At 35.3% G+C, this 24,026-nt stretch overlaps 1 protein-coding gene and 1 long non-coding RNA gene across 5 annotated transcripts in view; one reads left to right on the top strand and one right to left on the bottom strand.

Annotated features, from left to right (window-relative positions):
• Positions 1-19,754, top strand: part of LOC122211912 — a 44,341-nt gene extending 24,587 nt beyond the window's left edge. For both annotated transcript variants that reach the window (XR_006198898.1, XR_006198899.1), the window contains one exon: positions 19,532-19,754. This is a non-coding gene — a long non-coding RNA (uncharacterized LOC122211912). The remainder of the gene's footprint in view (positions 1-19,531) is intronic.
• The window catches only part of KCNT2 (potassium sodium-activated channel subfamily T member 2), a 359,890-nt gene that overhangs the window by 242,106 nt on the left and 93,758 nt on the right, over positions 1-24,026 (bottom strand). For all 3 annotated transcript variants that reach the window (XM_042925448.1, XM_042925450.1, XM_042925449.1), the window contains exons 2-4: positions 13,888-13,967; positions 11,640-11,739; positions 1,840-1,888 (exon numbers count right to left, since the gene is read on the bottom strand). In XM_042925448.1, the coding sequence (XP_042781382.1) occupies positions 1,840-1,888; positions 11,640-11,739; positions 13,888-13,967 (229 nt within the window). The remainder of the gene's footprint in view (positions 1-1,839; positions 1,889-11,639; positions 11,740-13,887; positions 13,968-24,026) is intronic.

Below are 24,026 nucleotides of genomic sequence, written 5' to 3'. Positions count from 1 at the left end.
TCACAGCTGGAAGAACATATCCTACACCCTCCTAGACAAGTTTCCATCTTTATCTACATTCGCTGTTCTGTGTACAGTTTCCACTGCTGAACTACCAAAAGCTATGATTGCACAACAGGAAAAGTAACTGTAAAAGATATCCAAATGATTTTGTATTAAATACTCTCAGCACTTTGGGCTACATGAATAGAAGAAAATACGCAAGCATAAACAAGAAATGACTCCGAGAACAAATATGTTTGTTTATACACTTTTGAGATTTCAGACAATCTACATAAGAAAGGCAGATACCCTGGAGTTTTAAATTTTAACTCCTGTTGGAATGAAAACTTTGATTTAAGTGAATATCAAAACAAAAGAACAAAAAAAAAACCATGTGAATGAATGGCAATATAAGTAAATTATGTTCAGAAGTACATATGGTAGCCAGGCACTGCTCTGACGTTACATGCACGTCTCATAGATTTTCCCTACTAGTCCTTTAAATCGTAATCATCCGTGCTTTTTCCTATATGTAGTGCTAGAAGATGCCTACATTTGTGGCATGACTACTCAAAATCCTATTTGAAAATGAGCATTATCATTATTGTAAAATATCACTATTAGATAAAAGCAATCTGAATAGAACAAAATGTATTTCAAGGCCATATACGACTACCCTCAAAAATATTCACTTACTTTAAATGTGCTTCTCACTGAAGGATAATATAGGAATCAAGCTAGAGATTAATAGACTGCATTTTTAGTAAACACTTAAATATTTGAAAGGGTATTTGTAATTAATGACATTGCAATGCAAATCAGTGTAAAAAAACCATGAAATGCAACTTGACTTCAAAAAAGTATGAAATATCTAGACACAGTAAAAATGTGACTTCATAGTTATGATCACAATGCATACATAATTAAAATAATTCATCATAAACTTTAAACTTTAAAATGTACAGACTTTACAATCCTCATGACTAAAAGACAAAGCGAACATTTGATTTTAACATATTTTAAAGGTTGTTTATAAACAGTGAGTTTTAGAGTCTTTCCATTACTTCCAGACTCAACTGTCTTCCAATCTGTAATTTTTTACCATTTTATCTACCCTTTGGATAACTTTCACAGTTGAAAAATAACAGAAAATAAAAAGTATGTGTAGGAGAGAGACAGGAGTAGAGGAGATGGGAACTTACAAAGTTTGCTGGGCATAAAATTCAATAGAACAAGGAACAAAGCAGAGATACACAGGACTCTAGGGAACAATGCAGCAACATAATTCAGACATGCTGTTCCCTCTCATATTTTCTGACTCTTTCTTCAGGACCCCTTTTATGCCAGAAATATACTTTTTGTTTTATTTACAAAATTATCTGTTTAGGGACCAACCTCTTGTAATTGGTAATATGAGCCATTCATTCATTTGTTTATTCATTTAATAATTATTTATTGAGATTCTGCCATGTTCCAGACACTACGGATATAAAGTAGAAGAGCAAACATGGTTATGAGATTCTGATTACTTTTTCAAGGATTATATAAGGTGAATACCTAAAGTAGTTTGGGGAACTTGTGGTGCCTTAACACACTCCTTTACTCTGGTTTTCTCCATGCCCTCAAAACCTTTTTCTAAAGTCAAATCCTGATCAGAAGGGAATTCTCAAAAGGTAGAATGCAGGGCTCAGGCAAACAAAGATAGAAATAAAATTGTTTGTCTAAGATGTGCATCAAGATTAAGTAAGCAATAAAGCAAATTCATTTCTCTTATCAACAGTTTTCTCTCCAATAGTATTTCTCTGTGAAATATGATTAAATCCAGAAATATAGGGATAAAACAAAATTGTACATAACCTGTAAGCCCCATAAAGGTAGACTTCTGTTCACCCAAAAGATATGAGACCTATAAAAAAATGATGAGATATTAATTTTTACAAACATGAAAAATGCATTCATTTTAAATTTTCAATTGAAGTTGGAGATATTTAAATAATGCTTCACTAAAAGACAATAAAATATCAAAATTAAAATTAGAAAAACTTTATACTGTTTCAGTTTTCATTTTGATAATATTCACTTCTATTCCAGAAATTGAAAAATGGTTTATTTCTTATAAAGCATTTCTAATTTCGCTTTCATTCGCATGTTAATATGAAAGAAAACATAATGTCCTCTTATTTAAAGAGCGATTATGGCAAGGTAGAAAAACCTCAAACCCTTTATTAGTCAAATCTCCATTGAAAAGTCACTTAAGGGTCTGCCATAAACCCTAAGATTTTGTTATATTTAACACTATTAATATTTCGACAATATAAAGTCAACAGTATCAGTAATCAGAATAAAGTAACTTACATTATAGAACACAGTTATATTTCAGATTTGGATTTGTATAAAATATTATACTACCAAAAAAGTCTGTGGCTGAGGTTAGAATAAAACCTTATGCAGGACAAAGAGCAACTATCTTTGAATATCCCCTGAAAATCATATAATCCCTGATGTTAAAAATTGTCTACGCTCTTCAGAAAACACCATACACTTCTGACGTCCCACAGATTATAATGTTTTAAGTAGGCTTCAAGCCCAACATGTGGTAGAACTCAACAACCCTGAGTCCAAGAAACACATGCTCTACCAACTGAGCCAGCCAGGTACCCCAACTAGTTATAATTTTTAACTATACCATACTACTGCCTACATTTTTGTGTGTGTACAGCTGATTCAAATGAAAGTCATTCACAGCAATATAATCTGCTCATGAAAAGATGAGAAGAGTTATATTATGCTGACCAAAAAATGCAAATAAACAAATAAACAAGAAACCATACAAAACAGAACAAAGCCTACTCACTCTTTATAGTTATGAAGTATTAGAGGAGTCCCATAAGATATTAAGTATATTTTTAAATCCTTTTGGTAATATGTCAAAAATAACAAAGAGCAATAAACTCTCTAAAATTCTAGTTTTAAAAAGAATTATAAACTTTAAAATACCATTCAAAGAACCTACCTACCATATTAAACTAAAGTACTCTGTTATTCCAGAAATGTCATATCTACCTGGATAACCAATATCCTCAATTGCTCCAAACCAAACCTGTGACCTTTCTCTCAAAAACTGGTCCTCTCTGGGGCGCCTGGGTGGCTCAGTCGGTTAAGCGTCAGACTTCGGCTTGGGTCATGACGTCATGGTTCATGGGTTTGAGCCCCACATCAGGCTCTGTACTGACACCTCGGAGCCTGGAGCCTGCTTCAGATTCTGTGCTCCCTCTCTCTCTACCTCTCCCCTGTTCACACCCTATCTCGCTCTCAAAAAGTTAATGAACATAAAAAAAAAAAAAAACAAAAAACTGGTCCTCTCCATTTTTACCTCTCAGCAAATGGCACGAAATTCCATTGTGCTTGGTTACCCAACAGCTTAAGCATCATCTTAGATACTTTCCTCTCCCGTATTTTCAAATACTTAATACACAAGTAATCAAAACTTCCAATTCTTTCCACATATCTGTAGAATGCATTACCTCCTTCATCTCTACTACCACAATCATCTCAATCTAAACTACCACTTTTTTGGACTCTTGCAAAAGCCTACTAACTAGGAACCTAAGCCACTTTTTGCCTTCTACATTTTTCCTCCAAATTACTACTACACAGATTCTTTCCAAATGTATTTTAGATCACATCACTCCACTATGTATTGGCACTACACTTTTGTTAAGATAAAGACCAAAACTCTAAAATGGCATTCTTAAACTTACTCAACTGTGACACGATCCTTCCGATCACACCCTTTTTTACATGAGCTCTTCCCTTATCCTAGCTCTCAGCTCAACTGTCTCAGGGAAACCTTCCTTGAGGCGGCCACTTGATCAATGTAGTCAACTAATCTCTTTGGCAACATCACTCACCACATTTCTCCTGCCATTTATGTTGGTTTTAACTTTGCATTTATTTGCAGATGTAGTTCTTTAGTAATTATCTATTCATTAAACTGCAAGTTTCCCTAAGATGAAACAGTATGTCTATTTTACTCACCATTATAGTCCCAACGTCTTTATGAGTACATTTCTATAGTAAGCAAGGCATTCAATATAAACAAATTGATGGTACCATAAAAGCAAAACTACGGCTGATGAGTTCACAACACTGTCCTTGCCAAAACACATCTCTTATATTCTCAGTGACAAGATATGTAAGACCAAAGAGAGATATGGACACAGATTTCATAGATGAAAATGATGTGCCACAAAAACAACTAAAATTAAGTAAATAGCAATCTCTGGAAAATGATAAAGTAAATTGTGAATCAGAAGTTTGAGAGCATTTTCAAAGAGAAATTAATACTTAATATGGATTTATTAAAAGCTAGCTATCAAACAAATAGCATTTCCTTTGGTCCAAGATGTTGCTTTGATAGGTCCTGAAGTTTCATAGAGCATTTAAATTTAAATAAGACCTTGAAGAAAAGCCTTTTCTTAGACAAGGCTAGGTCATGTGGAGTAGGTTTCATAATCCTTAAAAAAAACATTTCTACAAAATCTACTATATAAATTGCAGTGTAAAGTGAGATCTCCAATGAAGGTCATCTTCTCCACCAATTTACTAAGCACTAAATTGGATAAATACAAAGAAGAATAATGTATAAATTCTAGTAAAAAGCTAGTGCCCAAACTCTTCTTTATAAAGTGAATTTATCTTGAAAAAAGAATATAGGATTTAATTTGCACATTTCTAGATCACCTCCAGAACAAAGAAGAAGTGAAAGTGAACCTGGCAATCGGACCGTATTTCCAAATGCAGCTTCAATCCCACTGACAATAAAGTACTAGGAGGAAAGAATACCTGTACAGGAATATTTATTGTAGCATTATTTGTAGTCGGAAAGTAGCTGGAAGAGAAAGCATCCTCGTCATCAACAATAGCAAAAATAACATGAATGAGAAAAAAATCATTGAAAAAACGATGTATACAATATTGTCCTAACTACATCAGTATGAGCATGTTATAGGTATATGTGTTTATACAGAGAGAATTTACAAAAGATTGCTCACCAAAACACTGAAAGTACTTATTGCTAGTGTTGATATTTTAGGTAATTTCTACTTCCTTTCTTTGCAATAGGTATTCATATAGTAATAGTGTATTACTTGCCATAGGTATTCATATAGTAACAATCACGAACCAACTATAAAATCATGAAAAATAAAATAAATTTCACTTTTTTAATTATAAAAAATAAAAACAAAATTTATATGATTCAGTTATTCAGATTAAACTAAGTTTATAGATAAAATCCATGTTTGAAGCATCATTATGAAAACTGGAAGAACCAGATCAAACAATGGAAGTTACAGCAACAGTTAAATATAGAAAGTTAATGACCTGTAGCCTCAGCCACTTTTCACAGCATGCTTATTTATGGCTTCTCCAAAAGGTAAGAAAATAGCTGCTAAAAATGTCTGATAAGCTTTGGCAGCTGAGGCAGAAGTCCAGGGTTGAATATGTTAACCAGAAGAATAAAGCATTTGTTAAGCACAGGAAAGTAATAGGGTCAATAGGTGGGGCATAATTCATATGAAAGGACCCTGTGACTCACAAACTTGAGATGAACGCAGATTGATAGCTTTCCAAGACAACAGATACAAGCTTATATTAACATAAGTATAGTACCCGCAACCAGGGTGGAAACGATAAAACGCTCCTAATCATAACAAATACTGAGAACTGAGTACTAGGTATGGTATATAGGCTCACATCTCAACGACATATAAAATTTAGTGCATGTCTGAAACCAAGGAGACCAGGATACTGACACATAGTAGAGTCTTGACAATATATCAGGGAGATTTTTCAAAAGCTGATTCCTTTCAAAACACTAGATGTATTCATACCAGGCTACACAGCCTATCCTTAGGGTGTTAGAGGGAGGACTAAATGCTAACTCTTTGAGAGATTGGACTTTTAAGAGTTTTTCCATTACATATGCACTGGCTTAGGCTTTCTATCAACATTCCTCTCCCCTCTCCATGGTATAGAGTTGAGTGCAAAAAGCCACTCTTGACCCAAAGGGTACATTTCTCAACCTTTCAGTGAGAGTATGGTGATATCACTGATTCTCACCTGAGATATGAGAATAAAATACAAGTAAAAGTGATGTTTGTCATTTGTTCCAAAGTAATTTCAAGAAGTGTATATATACCTTCTCCATGCTTTCTTTACCTTTCCGAAAACTATAGAGGATTCTTAGGTCCCAGCATATAGACACAAAATAAAACTGGTCTGCATACATAATGTACTTACATGTTACAGAGCATGCGCGTGTGTGCGTGTGTGGGTGTGTGTGTGTGTGTATGCGTGAATCAGTGGAGAAAATATCTACACTAAAAGCACCAGCATTAGACTCTAGTAAACAAAAAAAAATCTTTTAAATTTTTGGTATATATGTTGGAGCACTTGGTGCTAACTTTAATCTCTACTGCAACTAATATACATGAGAGAAGAAAAGGTCCACATTATGACATTCCTTCCTACTGGACATCACATATTTGAAAGATACTGTCAAAATTTTATTTCTCCTTTTAATAACTGTTACCCTAAAGAAGAAATAATCTTTAAAATGTGACTGTCACTTAAACACATTTGTTGCTCTGTTAGGCACTGATTTTCAATGTAAATCCAAATACTATAAAGTATGAGCACATTCATGTACTTCTTACCTCTGTGTCTATCCCTTGATATTAAAAACTAATAATCACTTCCACAATTTTTAAAATGGAAGAGGATGCATTGGTTTTGACACACAATGAAGAACTGTTAAGCACCAGCAGGCAATGAGTCAATGCTGATGGCTCATGTCTCAATGAAATTCATAAACTGCATGGTGGAGGTGTGTTTCCTCTGCTAATGCTTTTAAATCATTTACTACAAACTGTGTGGACATCACAGTTTGTCACTTGTACAATTTCATACAATAACAATAACACTTTTTCATATCTTCAGTTTGTCCATACTTGCAACATGTTTATATCAATTTTCGCTCTGAAGAGATTTAAAAATAAAGCAAAGCAGCACAGAATATCCACAGCTTTATTATGTCAGAAACTCTAATTAAATAAATCTCTTTGCTGAATTAGCCTCATTATTTTAAAGTAGCGTCTGTGCCCATAAAGGCCACTTCTGTTTTTCATTAACCAATACTGCACTGACAATGGGAACTGAACAGAACATTGTATTCAAAATGGAGCCATAAGTTATGTTGTTATGTTTTTTAATTGCAGTAATCTGGTTTTTCAAATGTATATCCTCTATAATTATGGCTAAATATTCTCAGTAATATGACAGAGAAGTTAATTGTAGGAAACTTTGTTCCTCTTAATGTTTTTCAAATAATATAATTTTACTCTGCCATCATTCCCCAATGCCCTCTCACCCTTAGAGAGATTCTATCATGCCTAATTTTATGATTTTCAGATCACTCTAATGTACATTTTATTTATAAATCACCAAATTTTAAGAACTATTGTAGTGTGCGTTTAGAAAGAAGTGTAGTGTGAACCATTTTTAATAATACATAGACAGAAAAATGTAATAAATGTAATATTCACTGCCATCTCTAGCCAGTGGCCCTTAATCATCTTGACTGTGCAACACTATCAATAAAACTGTTGAACATAATTCCATTATTTCAACAACATTCCCTGACCCACCAAGTCTTACACTAAATATGAGAGCTACAGAGGCAAGTAGAACATGGTCCTTGCCCTCCATAAGCAAACACAGAGAACATAGGCAACATGTTAAGTGTTGGGACAGAAGTAGGGTGGGGGTGGGGGTGGTAGCGGGAGGCTCAGAGAATCCCTAGAAGCCACTCCTAACCCAGAGTAAAATTGGGCTATAGATCATGATGTCAGGTAGGAATTTCAGATTAGGTGTTACCCAAGATTGTTACCCTGAAGGTCCACAAATCCTGACCCAAGTTAAAAAGGAGTAGGTAGTAATGTGGGAAACAAAGGCAGAAGGAAATGGCAGATCAAATTAAATTTCCTCATAACCTGCAGCCCATTGACAAACACTTGAGGCAAGCAGAGCAAAGTTTCTCCAGGAACTCCCTACCATTTTAATGCTAATGTTTTGCTAGAGGGAAAAACCTTAGCTAGACCATAGCTAGGCCTCCAGTATCCTGTGGGTCTTTCTTAGCATATGAAAATCTCATTGGAAACTTCCCCTGGACTTTACCTCCCCCAACTCCAGAGTATACAACCAGTCTCTCCTCATGGTCCCAGGGCAGTTCTTTCTGCCCACAGGTCCTGTCCCTGCTTTAACAAAATCACCTTTTCGCACCAAAGACATCTTCAAGAATTCTTTCTTGGCTGTTGGCTCCGGACCCCCTGAACCCCACTATCACCCCAAAACCTATCAGGTAGGGAAGCTAGGAATGGGAAACAGAAGTCCAAGAAGACAAAGCAGAATATGCAAAGGCTCAGAGACAAAGGAGAACAGAGTATGTATAAGTGGCTTGAGGTAGGTGAGCTTGGCTGGATAGGAGGTGAGGTGAGGTAAGCAAAGGTCAGATTATAAAGGACCTTCATTTATTTAGTTATTCACTCACTCGTTTAATAACTAACCACTGGTTGCCTGGGGGGGCTCAGTTGGTTAAACATCTGACTCTTGATTTCAACTCTCATGGTTCATGAGTTTCAGCCCCCACCCCCTCCCCGTCTAGCTCTGCACTGATAGTGTGGAGCCTGCTTGGGATTCTCTCCCTCTCTCTCTGCCCCTCCCCTGCTCACACATGCTCGCTAGCTCTCTCTCTCTCTCAAAGGTAAATAAATAAATTTTTAAAAACAAATAAATAACTATTGAGAGTCAAATTTTTTCTGAGGATTCAGACAATAATCGATGCCCTCATGGAAGAGCCACAGCAATCCATGTGCAATACACAGGAAACAAAACAAGTATACTACTTATAACATATGAAAGAGATAAAGGCAGTGGAGAAAAGTTAAAAGGGAAAAGAAAAAAGTATTTGAAGGAGTCTTGTGAGGAGAATACAATTTTAAACAGGATATTTAGGTAAAGCTTCACTGAAAATACAATTTTGAGTAAAGATCTGAGGAAGTGTGCCTTATGTTATCTGATGGAAGAGAACTCCAGACAGAGAGAACAGCAGGTATGAAGGCCTAAGCCAGCTCTGTGGCTGGTATGATCCAGAAACAGAGAAGAGGCCAATGTGACTGGAACAAAATGGGTGGAGGAGGAGGAGGAGGAGGTGAAGTTACAGGGAAGCCATGGGAAGCACCTCAGCATTCAGAGCACAGCCATGTCAAGATCTGACTTAGAACTTAAAGAAACACTGGCTGCTATATTAAGAATAAACCAAAGAGGAGCAAAGGCACAATTAGCAGAACTAATTAGGAGGGCTACTGCAGTACTCAGGTGACAGAAGGTGGCCTATGCCAGGATGGCAGCCTTGAGAAGTGATTCTATGCTGGATATATCTTGAAAATAGAAATGACAGAATTTTCTAAGGGGTTTGCATATGCTGCAGAGTGTGAGACCAAAAGAGAAGTTAAGAATAACTCTAAAGCATTTGGCCTGAGCAACTGTTAGGTTGGAATTTGGTTCTGCTGAAATGTGGAAGGCTGAGAGTGGGGCAGGGCTAGGGGAAGGATGGCACTGTCACATGTTGAGATGTGGAAAAGCACAGAAGAAGCCAATTGGAACACGGCAACTTCGAAATGCCTATTAAACATCCAAGTAGAGAGGATGAATATGCAGTTCAAAAGGGGGGGAGAGGGGCGCCTGGGTGGTTCAGTCAGTTAAGCAGCCGACTTCAGCTCAGGTAACGATCTCACGGTCCGTGAGTTCGAGCCCCGCATCGGGCTCTGTGCTGATGGCTCAGAGCCTGGAGCCTGCTTCCGATTCTGTGTCTCCCTCTCTCTCTCTGCCCCTCCCCCATTCATGCTCTGTCTCTCTCTGTCTCAAAAATAAATAAAAACATTAAAAAAAAAAAAAAAACAAAAGGGGGAGAGAGTAGGGGTGGGCGACCAGGGCAGGGACCGGGAAGGTGCTGGCTTCTGGGGTCAATGACTTAACCATGGATAAAGGCAGAAAAATATTAGTGCTGAAGGCCACAAAGCGAAGGGCAAATATAAGAACATTTCTGCTTCTCTGTATGTCAGGTGGGAATAATAAGATTAAGTGCATATTGAAGGTAATAACATAAATAAAACAATTAGACCAATGCCAGAAAAGAGCAAGAACTCCAAAATACACAGCCATTCACAGGCTGAAAAGTCCCTGAGGGTAGAGAATGTTGTATCCTGAGTCACAGAAATATAAACACATGCCAAGTATTCAATAAAGATATAGTGGAATAGCCATAATTATATTTCATTAAGTAAATTAAAATTGTACAAAGAATTATCACATAAATTGTTACATAGGAAAATTTCAGTTGTTCATCTTTAATCCTTTAATAAATACAGAATAATTTTCACTGTCTACACAAGCTGAGGAGTAACCAATTCATTTAAATGCATAATATATCATCACTTCCCATTTTATTTTGATCTTTTGTATTTCTCAATTTTATTAGGGTGAACCTCCACATGAAAAACAATTGTACAAAAGTTAACCACCAAATTTGTTTTCTGCTTTGAAAACTATTTAAATTTAGTAGGTTGGACAGGAGACCATGATGGTGATGAGTTAAAAATTATTCATGCTATTACACAGACAGTTCCTTTCCCTACTACTTCTAGTGAAGGATAGAGCCTAAAAAGGGAAGTCTATAAATGAACAGAAATGCAATTTAATAAAAGCAACATGATAATGAATGGAAAAATAAGTTAAAATAAGTCAATAAGTCGTTTAACTCAAATAAGATAAAGAGCTACACAAGCTAAATCTGAGACTTAGTAATGCATCCCAGTATATGCTGGAGTGCTTCAAAAGTCACTAGATCTTTGTTGTTGTTTCGGGTTTTTTGGGTTTTTTGGTTTGTTTGTTTTTCGATTCCACTGACAAATGAAATCATACAGTATTTCCAGTTTTCTAATTTATTTCACTTAACATAATGCCCTCAAGGAATCTTTAAAAAGAAAAGGTAACACCTGATAGAACTGAAAATACTTACATAGCTGGCATACAAAAGAGTATACCTTTTTGGAGTATATGTAAATCAAGAAGAGAGAGGTATATGGGTCTTTAAAGAGACTAACTCTATTTTAAGCAATTACTTAAGAGTACTTTGGTTAGCAACAGAAATTATATGGTGGGTATCCAGTATTAGCTTTGATAAATAGATAATAAAAGAAGAGATGTTTACTTTTCTTTAAAGAATGTTTTTTTCTTTTCTTTTCTTTTTTGAGCTTATTTATTTAAGTAATCACTACACCCAACAGGGGGCTCAAACTCATGACGCCAAGATGAGCACACTCTTCTGACTGAGCCAGTCAGGCACCCGAAGAAGAAATGTTTAAAAAAGAACCTACAACGATTATATTCATGTATTAACTGAAAGCCAGATCAACTTAATTGTGACAAATACCTAAAACATCCTTAAGAAAATAAATTCCACAGAACACCCTTCAAAATTATAATACAATTCAAAATAATCGAAACAATGTTGTTGAAGTTCAAAGACATCTTACCATTCATTTCCTTGTGAAGGGTTTTCTAGTAGCACTCGGATTATGTATAATAAACAGCTTAATAATTTGAGAGAAAAATTGAATAGACGAATTCTTAGACCTTTAAACAAACAACAAAAATTTAATTTTCATGTTAACTTAGTTCACGAAAGTCTAAAAAAATTGCCACAAATAACAACTTTAAATATAGCACTTATTGTATTTAAAAACTCTTTAAATTTTAGACATCTGAATTTTAATTGGCTAAATATTGGGAAAAAAATGTGAGATTGACAGACTGCATGCACTGCAAATGGCCGCAAATATTACACCCAAGAATAAATCTTGGTTTGAGCACTGAGAAGCCACAAAAATCATGATTGGTTCAGATATGCTCAGAAGTGTAAGTATTTTTTATATCCATGAATTTTGGAATAAATTTTAGCTAGCTAGAAAATCTAGCTGCTTACAAATCCACCAGATAAGTTATACATCCTTTACTTTCAGAACACCTTGTAGATTTGATTGTAAAGAAATTATAATCATGTATATAATTATATATTATACACTCAGTAATTACACAATTATAGAAGAATCATAATAGCATTTGCTGGAAAATACATATACATTCACACACATTTTAGTTCTATCAGTTGAAACTTACTTTTTCCTTTAGGTTAAGTACTAATGCAATCTTAGATATTTGGGGGGTATTAAGACTGTCATATATGTATCTGTGAAACTGTGTAAGTCACAGTTATGAGGCTTATAATACTTAGTGATGAAGAAGAACAATTAACATTAAGCAAAATATGCTTAAAGTCTGATTAATAGAAACATTACCGTTCCTGCAATTATCAGGTGGTATCTGATTCATGCATTATGAATAAAATTTTGAGAAAGGTCTTCTTATAATTATTATTTAATAAAATCTGCAAGTGAAATGTCATTTTTTTTCTCTGCTATATGTGAGTGTACTTGAGGTAACATTTCTTAACAGTAAAAGATTAATGCCTATTAATTTTGTAATTTTCCTAGGCTTCCTTATTAAAATGGCAGGTACACTTTTTACGGGTTAACTTCTTTATAAAGTCTTTTAAACTGTTAATGAAATTGCCCTGGTTTTATAAAACTGGTCTCCTCAAAAGACTGCTTAATCAAAGTTGGCTGCTGGTAAAGTATTCAAATAACGCATCTATATTTTCTGGCCTGGAGAGATAGAATTATTAGCATTAAGATCAAGAAGACCTTCTATTCAAATGATATGGCCCCATTAGTTTACATCTATTGGTAGGACTTCCTTGGAAATTCTAAACAACCAGGTTAGAGAGGCATTAGCTATTCTTAGCCTTACCTTTGCAGCTAAGTTGCCATTAAGAATCTCTAAGCAGTGTGCCTTACAGTCTGAAATATTCCTTAGAGTCAGTATTTTGATAACTTCCAACAACGCAGGCTTTTCTCTTTGAACCCTATAAGGGCACAACTTAATCGAGACCACCCAAAGAAGATTCCAAGATCAAAATTCAGAAAGAACAAAGTCTACACCACTTTCCAATAGTAGACCTTTCCACTATTTGTTGACATTTTAAGCAATAATCATATGAAAAATTGCATCCTGACTCATTATTTTTGGCTTTTTAAAAATATGTGGTATTACAGGGAGGCAACAGGTGTCATTGACCCATCAGCCTTGAATGGTCTTAGCTCAGTAACTATGCCAATTTCATGTCTTCCTCAATTTGCAATGTTTCCCAAACTTATCTGATGAGAAGAATCAGTGGAGTATGAAACTGTGCGCTGAGCCCTACACTTCCTGATTCAAAATCTCCAGAAAAGGATGTTAGTAATCTGTACATTTCAGAAAACCCTAGATGTTTCTTATTATCAGGCATGAATGGGAAACATTAAACTCTTCCCCAGTAAATCAGACAGTTGTTCCCATTTGGTTAGAGCCTTCTCAAACCAAGTTTTACATGTGCCTCACAGTTAAAATAAGGGGACCCCTCATTTAATTATTTTCCTCACTAATCCAAATGGCTCTCTCACAAGTCTACCTACTGGTGTGGGATTTGGGGAACTGCAGGTATTCAAACACCCTAACACCACCACATGTAACATCAACAGCTTTCAGAATTTTTACTGCCTGGCAGACAAGATTATCATATTTATTCTACATAAAACATATTTTGCTAAAGGATCGCACAGCTGATTTTTTTTAGTTAAACATATGTATAAACATGTTGATGGGAGAATAAAATGAATGACTTACTTGACCTCTGGTTTTTGATAAAAAATAACTTTAGTCTCTCTTTAAATGTGTTTTCATTCATATAGAATTCAACTTGTACCCTGCAAGCAGAAGATAACAATATAATTAAAAATAATACATAAAGAATAAAATTATTTTATTTAATGCATTATAATATACTTTGAACAAATCCCTACTACAGAAAATGAAAATTGAGTAAAATACTCAATTTTTTGTAGAGAACCCGTTACTTTCCAATTCTAAACATAGTAAGTTCAAATATCTTACATATTTAATACTATTATCAGTATTGGTGGATGTAATGAGTGGTATGGATGATTCAAAACAGCAGTAATATGTGTCTTTGGAATAATTGTGAATCAATGTTTTCCCAAGTTTTTCCCGTTATTAAAATGAATTGGATGTTTGAACAGCGTCAATGCAAACTGATCCAGTTTGACCCCCACCACCCAAAGCACTGCATCAGAATCTTAAGGGCCTGGGCCAGAAAATCTATTTTTAACAAGTCCTTCCCTTCATCTTGAGCCTATATGAAACAGCACATTATGGGACATTTTACCATTTTATTTATTTATTTAGGCTCATATTAATATACACATGATCAACAAAGGGTAGTAATGACAAGTAGAATGTTAAAGTCAACATAGATACGTTATAAACCAGACAAAACAATGAAGGAACTGAATATTATATATGTGATGTATAATAAAATAATATCAACAGTCTAAAAAAATAGTAGCATGCTAATAAATACATTTGCTTTCTCCCTAAATTCCAGCAAACTTCTCTCATGTGATAAGACACAATATTTTAGGAGTGTCTGGGTGGCTCAGCCTGTTAAGGACCCATGGCTCAGGTCATGATCTCACAGTCTGTGAATTCAAGCCTGACATCAGGATCTGTGCTGAGGGCTCAGATCCTGGAACCTACTTCCGATTTTGTGTCTCCCTCTCTCTCTGCCCCTCCCCTGCTTGGGCTCTGTCTGTCTCTCTCTCTCTGTCTCTCTCTCAAAAATAAACATTAAAAAAAAATTTAAGACATAATTAATATTTTTTAAATATTGAGTGAAAAGAAATATCATGTTCATGATGATTTGTTAATGATCATCATTTGCAACTTTCTTAATTAAATGGTCTCAAATACATTTATTTATTATAAGTTATGATTCCAAAACAGCTACAAACACACTTTAATGTTTACACAAACATTACACTTAATTTCATTTTTCCTAACACCACAAAATTTTGATCTTTTGTAACTGGTATTTTGAAATTTGTTTAATATTTGTTTATTTTTGAGAGAGAAAGACAGAGCATGAGCAGGGGAGGAACAGAGAGAGAGGGAGACGCAGAACCCGAAGCAGGCTCCAGGCTCTGAGCTGTCAGCACAGAGCCTGACGTGGGGCTTGAACGCATGAACCATGAGATCATGACCTGAGCTGAAGTTGGACACTTAACCGACTGAGCCACCCCATGGCTCATGGGGTGCCCCATGAACCCCATGTAACATGATGCATGGTGTACATGGTGCCCCATGTAACTGGTATTTTGTAACTCTTAATTCCCTTCACCTATTTTGCACCTCCCAACCGCCATCCTCTCTGGCAACCACCATTCTGTTCTCTGTATCTCTGAATTTTGTTCCATTTTGTTTGTTCATTTGTTGCATTTTTTAGATTACAAACTTAAGTGGAATTTAATGGGGATATAGTGTACAGCAGGGTGACTGTGGTCAATATTAATGTACTGCAAATTTGAAAGTTGGTAAGAAAGTTAATCTTAGGGGTGCCTGGGTGGCTCAGTGGGCTAAGCAGCCGACTGGATTTCAGCTCAGCTCATGATCACAAGGTTCAAGAGATCAAGCCCCGCATCAGGCTCTGAGCTGACAGCATAGAGCCTGTTTGGCATTCTGTCTCTCCCTGTCTCTCTGCCCCTCCCCCACTTGTGCTCTTGCTCTCTCTCAACATAAATACATACACATCAGAAAAAGAGTAAATCTTAGAAATTCTCATCACAAGAAATGTTTTCTAACTCTGGTGACAGATGATAACTAGATTTATTGTGGTGATCACTGTATACAAATGTCAAATCATTATGTTTACATCTGAAACTAGTATAATGTTGTATGTCAACTATACTTCAATGAAATAATTGCAATATCCTCTAGCAGAACACTTACATATGCATGCCTATGTGCATGTACACACTCCCATACACACATACACAAACTTACATACTCACACACGCCACAGAAGTGCATGCACACACATAGAGACACAGAACTCCAGTAGTATCTTAGAATCCATCACTGAGTCTTTTCCCTCATTTTTTTGATTGAAAAGGCAGTTCATTTTAAATAAAGTAATTGTAACACTGATATCAAGCTAAATTATTTCAAATTTGATATAGATAGAAAAGGAAATTTGAAAGGACGTATGGCTATTACACAATAATTCAGCAAAGACCGTGCAGATTTGCTCTAGAGTTAACAAATTTATAAGAATAGGAGTCCATTCTTCTGATAATATCTGAACTTCAGTACTGGGTATATAACAAAGGTTTAACTAAAAGGAGATCATTTAAAGCCTGATGCAAAATAATGAGATTCTGGGAAGTGTCTCATATGAGGAAAAGTTTAAGGAACTGGAAATGTTTAGCCTAAATATGAACAGTTAGCAGTAATTATCTTTATTTTTAAAAAATTTTTTTAAATGTTTATTTACTTTTGAGAGAGAGACAGAATGCGAGCGGGGGAGGGGCAGAGAGAGACAGAGACCAGAATCCAAAGCAGGCTCTAGGCTCTGAGCAATCAGCACTGATCCCCACACAGGGCTAAAACTCCCAAGCCCTGAGATCATGACCTGAGCTGAAGTCAGATGCTCTATCAACTGAACCACCCAGGCGCCTCAAAGGTTGTCTTTAAATATTAAAGTGGTTACCACTATTAACATGACATGACTCAATACATGATCCTCTATTGTATATAATTAATCATAGAGAAATAGGAGAATTAGGAATGAGATTACCCAATTATGAAATGACCATCATTGTGAAGTGGAGAGCCCTCCAATATATATAATTGTGCCAAAGATTGGAACAGCTTGTAATGCAGTGACTTTTTTTTCCTGAGATAAAGACAATTTTGCATGAGGCAAATTCTCTCATTAAATGACTTCCAGATTCCTTTCTCATTATAATATTATATGAAGTAAAACTCTTAATTAATCTAGTTCTCTAACAGAGTTTAGTGTTTATCCTTCCTAATTTTTTTCATGATTTTAATTTATTTTATATAACCTCTTTGTATTTCCCTTTCCAGATTTAAATATGCTTTTCCTTTTTTCCTTCTCCCCTTCCTCCTTCCCTTCCTCCTTTCCTTCCTTCCTTCCTTCCTTCCTTCTAAACCCTCTCCTCCCATCTTTCCAAATTTACCTCTATCCAAATAGGTCAACTTAGTGCACTCCTTCTGGACTTCCCCAGAACCTCACGGTTTTAGTCACATTTACGCCAATATAATAGTGGAATTATGATTGTACTTAATAAAAATAAAGTAGAAAAGCAATTACTAAGTGGTATCTTCTCCCATCGACACATTTTCATTGTTTAATAATATTAGCTTTATACTGGTCAACAATATTTTATTGTTTTATTTGCATAGATCCTATATTTCTTTGTGACATTTATTTGAGTATTTTATAATTTTGGTTGCTATTTTTAAACGGTTTTGTTCCAACCTTTAACTTTTGGTTTTGGTATTGTAAATGGTTACCATGTTGAATTCCTTTACATGTAGTAATATTATTTTTCAGGTTTATTGCTTGGGTTCTCTGGGCGGACAATCATGCCATCTAAAAATTTCCAATATTTCTGTTTACATTTAGCTGTTATTATACTGACTAGCATTTATTGAAGAAAAAATACCAACTGCGGTTTGTGTTCTTAAAAGGCCTCTTGTGCTTTAGCGATTATTATATTGTTGACCCTGGAATTTCAATAAATATTTCTATTTTACTAAAAATTATATCAGGAGTAGAGGGATATTGATTGTTATCAAAAACTAACTTGACTCTATCAAACTGATAGTACCTTGCTGGGATTTTTTTTGACATTGATTTGGTGAATTATTTCAACAGTTTTCCTATTATGCAATTATTTTTCAAGTCTGGAATAATTTTGGTAATCATTAATTATTCAGGTAATTTACTGGTGGATTCATTTTCTTATACTTTAAGGAGTTTTTCTTCTATAGTCATAACTAAGATTGATGTACTATCATCTTTAGATTATTCTGATAACTTCAAATACAAATTGAAAAACTCTCCAGATTTCTCTATAGTCTGTAACAATTTTAAAGACTATAGAGACGTTTTGTGCAACCATCATCAATTTGCCTTATATTGATTTTAATTTGTTACTTTTTTTTCTTCTCATTGTGTTACTCTGGTTACTTGAATTTAGTATAAAAATCATGCAGGATCTTGTTAAAAACCAATTTCCTTGTTTCACTCTTAAAATTCCTCTTCACTAACTCTGAAGTCGGCCTCACCACTTTAATCACACAAAAAAAATTCTGTCCCAGACTGTCCACACACCGTTCTTTCAGAAACACTATTTCACTTTTTTCAAGGGCTAATAGTGTCTTGGGCTCTGTTTAGGATGTCAAATATTTGCAGGGGTACCTGGGTGGCTCAGCTGGTTAAGCGTGCAACTCTTGATTTTGGCTCAGATCATGATCTTGCGGTTCGTGGATTTGAGGCCCGCCTACATTGGCCTCTGCACTGACAGTGCAAAGCCTGCTTGGGATACTCTCTCTCCTTCAATCTGTCCCTCTCCCTTCTTTCTCTCTTAAACTAAATAAATAAATAAAAACTTAAAAAAAAAACCTAAACATTTGCCAATGTTCTCTTTAGAACTTGTAGCAGATATAGAGAACTACCAAAAGAAAACTCTTCCTATATTTCTACTTGGTGCTGCTCCTTTCTGCCTCCCTCTGATTCTGCAATATCGGTCACAGAGTCCGTGCATGAGTTTTTATGACTATACTCATTTCAAACAAGGCACTATCTGCCTGGACTTTCTGGTCCAGCAGGCAGGTTCAGTGGATACATGCTAGTCTCTCTATTTATTTGTTGGTGGTTGTTTTTTGTTTTTGTTTTTGTTTTTTTGGAAAATCTACATTTGGATGTCAAATTAATGTACATAGCTCCCATTGCAATTCCCATGTCTAAGAACTTTTCACCTGACATCATTTCTGTATTTTTAAATTGGGGCATCCTTCTAATTACATGCTTGGTGTTCTGACTCCAAAGACTAAGGAGAAAAAGTAAAATCTCTCCGTATACTACTGCCAAGCTTCTCTCACTTTATCCCCACCACTACTAATCTTAAATGCGGTTTATGATTATGAGAATTACAACTTTTCAAATACACATTACTGTGAATGTGCACCTTATTTTCTCTAAATTCATTGTTATGCACTGAACTATAGTTCCCTAAAATAATATGTTGAAGTCCTAACCCTAGTATCTCATAATGTGACCTTATGTGGGAATGAGTCATTGCAGACATAATTAGTTAAATTAAGATGAGATCATACAGGAGGAGGATGGGTCCTTAATCCAATACCACTGGTGTCTTTATTACAGGAAAATTTGGATACTGACATAGAAGAAAAATGGCCATGTGAAGACAGAGACAGAGACTGGAGTTTTAGGGCCACAATCTTAGGAACACCTGGAATACCAGAGGCTGAAAAGGCAACAAGGATTCTCCCTCAGAGACTGAAGAGAGCATAGCACTACCAACAACTTGATTTCAACTTCATTACTCTATAGCTGAGAGTTAATAAACGTCTCTTGTTGTTAGGCACCTAGTTTCTGGTTTTTGGTTATGACAATCCTTGTAAACTAATACAATCATTTTCTATGATGGTGACAGTAGCATTTCTCAGTTCTATGAAGTAAGTCCGTTAGAATGTAAGTTCCAAGAGGGCGAGGAATGTATTGTTTTGTTCACGCTTGCATCTTTAGCCTGCCACATTATTACTTGGGACCTTTTAGGCATTAACTATGACTGACTGAAGACCTGAATGAAAGGGTAGATTGGTCCCCAGTTCTATCTTTGGTACAAACCTTATGGAGTCTCTGTGGATAGTACAGTAGGAGAGATAAAAAGCATTTTCCTTTCCTTCCTTAAACTATTTGAGGGTGCAAACCCTGGGTTTGTAGTGAGCTCAATCCTTAGAAGCTCCTTCTTATTCCAACTTGATCTTCCTTATAATTAAAGATAATTCCATGTGGGTTTCTATTGTTGTTTCAATATTATTTAGATTTACTTATTTGCCCTATCTCCCCATGATTTTTATGAATATTTTGGAAAAAATACACTATCATACTTAATTTTTAAAATGTTGATATGGCTTGGTTAAGGCAGTCATCAATTTTATTTTATAGAAAAAGATACTTTAATTCAAAGAATTTTAGTGAATTGCCCAAATTCATAGCTAGTACTGGGGCAGAATTGGGACACTGTTCTTTCCATTACTTCTTCTTGCCTCCTGCTTCCTCACCAGTAGACTCTTCATTATTAGGAGAGTTCTGGGTCATTTGTGAAATATTACAAAAGAGCATTGCAAACACCAGACCTACCAAGGGATAAAGACAAGTATTTGTTTAGTTGTGCCCTTTGAATATTGACTCTAACCCAGGTATCTATTTCCAAATATTCACTCCTAACTTCTGGTAACTAATTTATTTAATACAGCAACCATTCAAAGGGAGCCTTATAAAAAAAATAAATAAATGAATGAATAAGCCTACCATCAATTCTTCATCTTAAAAAAATAACTTCACCAGTTCTTGCTTAAGTGCTTCCAACGGGTTTCTACCCAGCTTCCAACCTTTACTACATGCACAAAATCAAGTTCACTTTAAATACTCTTAAGTCCCTCCTAAATTTTCCAACCTCTCTTTTTGCCTATCCAATTCTTTTCATAATTACTCAAGCCTAAGTTTCTCACCTTAAGTCAGTAACATCTTATGAGAACTCAGAGATTAATTCTGATGACTTTCAATAGGATTCTCTTATTTTAAAAAAAAATTTTTAACATTTATTTATTATGTTTGAAAGAGAGAGAGACAGAGCACGAGCAGGGGAGTGGCAGAGAGAGAGGGAAACACAGAATCGAAAGCAGGCTCCAGGCTCCAAGCTCTCAGCACAGAGCCCTGTGCAGAGCTCAAACTCATGAACTGTGAGATCATGACCTGAGCCAAAGTTGGACGCTTAACCGACTGAGCCACCCAGGTGCCCAGATGTTCTCTGATTTTTAAAATGAAATTTAAAACAACATCATTTTTGGAAAGATAACCCAGGTAGTATAGATACATACTCACAACACATACGCACACATATATGCACACGGATATGTGTATGTGCGTGTTTGAATGTATATATGTAGTGATGTATTGGTAATGAGGGAAGAATCTGGGGTGCTAATCACTTATCAATTTTCTTTCATTATACATAATGCTGATAGCTGTTCAATAGTTGCATTTATGTTCTTGTCACTCCCTGGTAATCAAGGCTTGCAGGTAGCTGGAAATACACAAGCTTGTGGTTTCCATGGTAAAACACATTACAGTCCACCCAAGAGTACTTTTGTATTCAAGTCTCTCTTCAGTTAGAAAACTCATGTGTTCATGTGCAGTGTTCATTTTCAGGACCTACTGTCTGGACTTCCTCATTTTATTTAAAATAATTAAAGGTAGGCAAGCCCATTTAACTTAATTTTGCATGGGAAGCAAAAAATAAAGAAAGCTAGGATAAGTGTAAAGGTACATTTTTTCAACCTTAAGTTGCAAGGAGATTTTGCCTTTTCATAGCCCTGCCCAACTGCATAAGCTGGGTGCAGGCCTAGTTCAAGCCATTAAAAAAAAGAAAAGAAAAGAGAAAAGAAGAAGAAAGAAAAGAGGAGAGGGAAGGGGAGGGGAGTGGAGGGAGAAGGAGGAAAGTGGAGGGGAAGAGAGGAGAGGAGAGGAGAGGAGAGGAGAGGAGAGGAGAGGAGAGGAGAGGAGAGGAGAGGAGAGGAGAAAGAGAAAGAGAAAGAGAAGAGAAAAAATTGCAAACAACATTTATTCATTTTTATTCTAAGTGTGTAATAAAAAGTAGCAAAAATATATAGCATTTAGACTTACAGTAAACTGTGTTTGTTATGTATTATAAATCTTTTCCACCACCACCTCAAAAAACAGATCAGATGCTTTAAGATCATGTCCATTTCTTTTCTCTCACCTCAACTCTACTTCTTCCCATTACACACACACACGCGCGCGCGCATGTATACATATACATGCATAAACATATATATTTACACATGTATATACATATATATATGCATGTATACATGTACACATACATTCTGGAAGTATATACAAAGCTATTAGCCCCAGAAAGGGTTATAAGCTTACATAACATGACTAAGGCAGCACAGCCCCACCACAAACCTAACAGCCTCCCAATCAAAACTCATAACAGCTACAACATGCAAATCCTCTTTTCTTTATCTCTATACTTGTAAGAAGAGGATATAAGATACCACCTAATCTCTAACTCAGATTGGAATAGTGAACCCAGTCATTTAAAAACCTTGATGAAAAATATAACAGTGCTCATGCAGCCCAGGATGGCTAAGAATGGCAGGGTTAAATAGCAAAACCCAGTTTGGTGAGGGAAAAAAATGCGTGTTTTCAAAGAGGGACCCATTGGATCTCAAGAGTCAAGTCATGTTAAACAGATACTAGTTGTTAGTATGAATCCAGAAATTACAAGAAGACACTCATGTATAGTGAAAGAAGTGCCTTTTAATTTTATATAATTATTTGCACCCATGACATAAGACTTTAAATCCACCCTCCAAGCAGCTCTTCCATTTGGCACTCATAAGTTATATTTCACTAATGGGCACAGCTCACTAGGACACATATATTTCTTTAGAATATTCTAGTACTTAGCACTCATAACTCAGGTAAAAGTAACATATATGACTTGAAATAGGTACATCATATTGGGTTAGATATATTTAAAGATAAGGTCACACAATTTGGAGGAAAAAGGGAAAATAGTTGCAAATGGAATTTCACTCCATAAATTTTAACAGTAAAACTAAATGGGTTTTCTAGGGAAATTGACTCTTTTCCCACAGCAGTTTGTATGTTCATTTGTTTGTTTATTTCACACTGCAGTATAAGGATTAAGTGAGAGAACAGCATGGACTTTGGAATCAGATTATATGTACTTGATTATCAAATTTGCTAACTTTTATTTACTGTACAATGCAGTTATTACTTCTGTTAACAGAACTGTTATGAAAATTAAAGAGGATACTTCATATATGAGCCTACAAAACTGAATAATCACAACTGATAACTTTTTTCTGGTGTGTTGGTAAACTTATGTCAGTTTGATGTAGTTGATTCCTCCAAGAAACATTTCCTTAAGAAAAATAAGGATATAAGGCAATAAATAACTTCACTGTTTACTTCAGAAAATTCCTAAAGATCAATTTATTGGAGACAATAGTCTGTTCACCTAGGCAAACACATCACTTATCTGCAACAACTACTCATTAAGATGTGCATTGTCTTTGTACTCATTATTAAGACTTCAAAACCCTCACTTTGCCATGTCCTCCAGTTCCAAATGATTTATCATGAAAGTTGACCATTGCAAATCCTTTCTCTTTGAAAGATCCCCCTAACACCACTTGAGCCCTGATTCAAAAAGCTAATAAATACCTGACTTCTAACATCATCTTGTGAAACACTTTTAATGCTTACTCACTTCAGGGAGCTTAAACAAGTTTAGTTTCGCTGCATTAATAAATATCTAGTGACAGTTCAATTTAAACAGTATAAAGGGAATCAAACCACACCTGCTGCTCTATAACTTAATTATTTTTACTTAAACTTAAAAGATGCAGGCCTAGATCATCATTTTTAATTATTACAAAGTAAGTCTATATATTCCTCTATGTTAACAACACACTATTTTTTCACTAATTCCTTACATACATAAATGGATCTTCAGGTTTTCTTTGTTTACTATTTTAAAAAACATTAAAGAAAAAATCATCTATATTATCTA

This window comes from Panthera leo, chromosome F3 (genome assembly GCF_018350215.1).
Source record: "Panthera leo isolate Ple1 chromosome F3, P.leo_Ple1_pat1.1, whole genome shotgun sequence".
Taxonomy (NCBI): Eukaryota; Metazoa; Chordata; class Mammalia; order Carnivora; family Felidae; genus Panthera; species Panthera leo.
This window is presented reverse-complemented; position numbering and strand designations above follow the sequence as displayed.